General features: G+C 55.8%; 1 protein-coding gene across 1 annotated transcript; it reads left to right on the top strand.

The window, feature by feature from the left end:
* The first annotated feature begins 30 nt into the window (after nt 1-30).
* On the top strand, nt 31-1,965 carry ROMO1 (reactive oxygen species modulator 1). The gene is made up of 3 exons (XM_080627584.1): nt 31-80; nt 423-553; nt 1,639-1,965. Exons 2-3 carry the CDS (start codon nt 423-425, stop codon nt 1,745-1,747), a joined length of 240 nt encoding a protein of 79 aa, XP_080483710.1. The 5' UTR covers nt 31-80; the 3' UTR covers nt 1,748-1,965.
* Nucleotides 1,966-3,561: the final 1,596 nt, after the last annotated feature.

Raw genomic sequence — 3,561 nt, 5'->3', positions numbered from 1 at the left:
CGCCCCTTCCGGAAGCATCACGGAGCGCGCCGGAAGTGAAGGCCGGAGCGGGCAGTGGTGGAGGGCGAGGGGCGAGCGAGGTGCGGGGGGGCCTGGGTCGGTGCGGGGCTCCTGGGGGGTGCGGTAGAAGCCCCGTGAGGTGAAGCGGGCGCCGAGGGCCCCGGCGCGGCGGGTAAAGGCCTCGGTGCCGGGCGGAGGCCGCCGCCGCCGCCCAGGGAGCCGCTGGGGCCGTCCAGGGCGTGAGCCCCGCCTTGTCCCGGGGCTCCGGAGCGGCAGATCCACTGCTTCCGAGCGGGAGCAACACTTCTGAAAGCCGGCAAAGCCTTGGGCACCGCGATCACCGGGACCCCTCCGGACCGGGTTGGTTGTAGAAGTGTTTTAGACCGAACAGTAAATCCACGGGTTTGTGCTTGTGTTTCTAGATGCCTGTAACCGTGGGCCCGTACGGGCAATCGCAGCCCAGTTGCTTCGACAGAGTAAAGATGGGTTTCATGATGGGCTTTGCAGTGGGCATGGCAGCGGGAGCGCTGTTCGGAACGTTTTCCTGCCTCAGGTATGCCGAGGGAATGGTTTCCATGGGCAGGCTGTGACAGGGCAATAGCCAGGGAGAAACTCCTCTGCTCTGCGGTTGGGAGGGGAGGTGCGGGTCTGCTCCTGCCATCACAGAGGTGAAGCTTTGCCAGGGCTCTGAACGGAGAGCCTGGTGTCAGCCCCGGCCTCAGACGGGTCCCTCTGGACATGGGGGGGGCATGAGGGGAGAGCACAGCTTTGCCTGTGCTCATACGGAGCTTGTGCCGGAGGCTGAGGCTCTGGGAGGTGCGCTCCAGCAGGAGCTCTCTGTGCAGCCACATGCGCAGCCCTCTCCTTCCTCAGAAGCTTCCTGAGGAGCTCTGCAGGCTCTCAGGGACCTGGGTGCCCTGTTCCCTGCACGGAGGCAATTCCCATACTGACCCTGAGTGTTAATGGCAAGAGAGGAGGCAGAGCCGTGGCTGGCGCTGGCGCAATCCCATCGTGAATCAGGGGCAATATCGCACCTTCCCAGTGTGCCAGCACAGGGATAAACAACACTCAGTGCTCCAAGCTGGCTCCTCACTGCCCGGTGCAGGCACACATCAGCCATGGACAGGCAGTACTGAAATAAGCTCCTTCCTATGTTGCAGAACTCATGTTTTTTTAATCTGTGATTAAACAGGGAGATGACCCGACCCAAACCCATTCAATGATCCTATGGTTTAGAGGAGAGCCTGAGAGGAGGCAAAGGCACAAAGTCTGATTTGACAGTGTTCAAAGCTTATGGCTCTCTCACAGATCCTGAAGAGTATCTGTAAGTGGTTCAGTGCCAGCAGAAAGCACAGGTCATGGGTATTTAGAGGAAGCAGTGACAGTGGTTCTGTTGCTTTTGAATGAGCAGCTGTGTTACTTCTGCTGCACCCCAAAGAGAACAGCTCCTTGCTTTTGTAGCTCAGGCACGGGGCACCACAGCATCTCCCTGCACAAGCAGATGTCACTTAGACTGGAGAGGAGGTGTTCGATTTGGGTGCTCAAGCACCTATTATCTGGTTGTACCAGATGTTTGCTGCTGTGTGTCTGTTACAGGCTTCAGCTTCTGTGTAATTCCTGTGTTTTTCTTCTTCTCAGGATTGGCATGAGAGGACGAGAGCTGGTGGGAGGAGTTGGCAAAACGATGATGCAGAGTGGTGGGACGTTTGGGACATTCATGGCTATTGGCATGGGAATCCGCTGCTAACCTGGAGCGTGGGTCCCAGCCCGGAGTGCCCCCGTCCAGCCATTCCTCCTCTGTACCATAATAAAATGTTTGGATACCTGGAAGCAAGAGCTCTTGGTGACGTGGTGAAGGAAGCACCATCTCCTCCTTGCTCTGCCGGTTGTAAACATGCTTTTTACCAAATTTCTACTTTCCTCCCATCTCCTACTCCCACGATGATGAGAATTAATGATCCTTTGTACTACATTAAAGTTCCTGGTTCACAGGTGTAAGCTCGGCCCTCCCGTTTCTCCCTTTGGTACTTGGGCAGCTCTCATGCCCCATGCATTGATGTGGAGCTGCTCTGTTCCACTCGTGTTCCTGAGTCAAGGGGAGTTACCTGTGGCTACTTCAACTCAACTATCAGCTTTCTCCCATGCACATGAGTGGGTTGAAGTTGGCCCCATTTCCAAGTTCCAGGTAATACAGGACAAAAGCAAGGGAGCCCAGAAGGACTCGGGCAAGTCCTTGCAACCAAAAGCGAACTGCAGAGCTCAAGGTCCCAACCAGCCCGGCAGCACGTGGTGCAGGCAGCAGTCAGGGAAGAGCACGGTTACAGGTACAGGTACAGCCATGCTGCAAGAGCTGGAAATCCTTAAACTGCTGGGAAATGGAAAACCCCTCTCCTGCCTTGAGAGCTCATCCTTGTGATGAGTCACAAGGGTGACCTGGACAGCAGATGTGGGTGATGTAACCTGCTCAGGCCTTGAGCAATGCCCTTCCTGCAGCTCTGCCCTCAAGACAGATAATGTGTGTCCCTGCTCTGCAGGGCACCAACTTACAGGGCACTCTGCTGAGGGGAAGACAGAAGCTGTGGCTGCTTCAGCACCAGGTACTTGCAGTGGCTCTTTACACTCCCTGGGCATAGGAAGGGGTCACCCAGAGGAGCTGTGCTGTCAGGACATTGTCCTTTTCACTTCAGTAGGCCTGTAATGTGCCAGGGAGAGCAGTCACTCCCTGCAGCCCTGCCTACATCTGAACTAGCACATGGTTAGTTCAGTGTTGCAACCTCCTGGTATTTGCGGGTTGAAACCAGGCTTATCTTTGCTGCTCCTCTATTTCTGTTTAGGACAGGGTAGCAGCAGCCAAACCTGAGCCAGCAGCCGTACAACCTGTATCTAGTACAAGTGCCATTTCCTCAGTTTTTAAGAGGGAAAACACAGATCTGCTACTAAAAGCCTGCTTTGCTGTCATGTGGCTCAGTAACATGAGCGGAACAGTGCCAGCAACCAAGTTGAGCAGCACGGCTGTTCTGAAAAGCTCCAGTTTTACTCTGAACTGGCAACTAAAACCCTGCAGTCAAAACGAAGCTAAAAGGCAGCTTTGTGTGGTGGTCTTGAGCTGGGTGACACACTGCCAAAACTGCTCTGGGGCAGCACATCCCTGCCTCCTGCTCCCCAGACCATTCTGCAGCTCAGCCACAGCAACACCCACCTGGAGTGGCTGCATTGATGGAGCCCAGGTCACCACCACCTCCTGCCCTGAGCAGCAGCAGCACCTCTGCCACCCATGGGACTCCACACCATCAACCACCCCTTGTATGAGCACAGTTAGAAGTGATAGGGAGGTAGGAAAGGAGTAGTGAGAGGACAACCAACAAATGACCGCTCCATCCTCACAATCCATGACCCTGTGTGAAAGATGGGGCAGAGGAGGGCAGGAAAGACCTGCAGCAGGCCTGAGCTTGAGAAAGGGCACAAGTGGTTCCTGAGCAGCCAAGGCTGCAGCACATGGGGGGGTCACACCAGGAAGGGTGACATTCCACCCACCTCCATTTCACAGCACCCATCAAACAC

This window comes from Psittacula echo (genome assembly GCF_963264785.1).
Source record: "Psittacula echo genome assembly, chromosome: 12".
Lineage (NCBI taxonomy): Eukaryota > Metazoa > Chordata > Aves > Psittaciformes > Psittacidae > Psittacula > Psittacula echo.
This window is presented reverse-complemented; position numbering and strand designations above follow the sequence as displayed.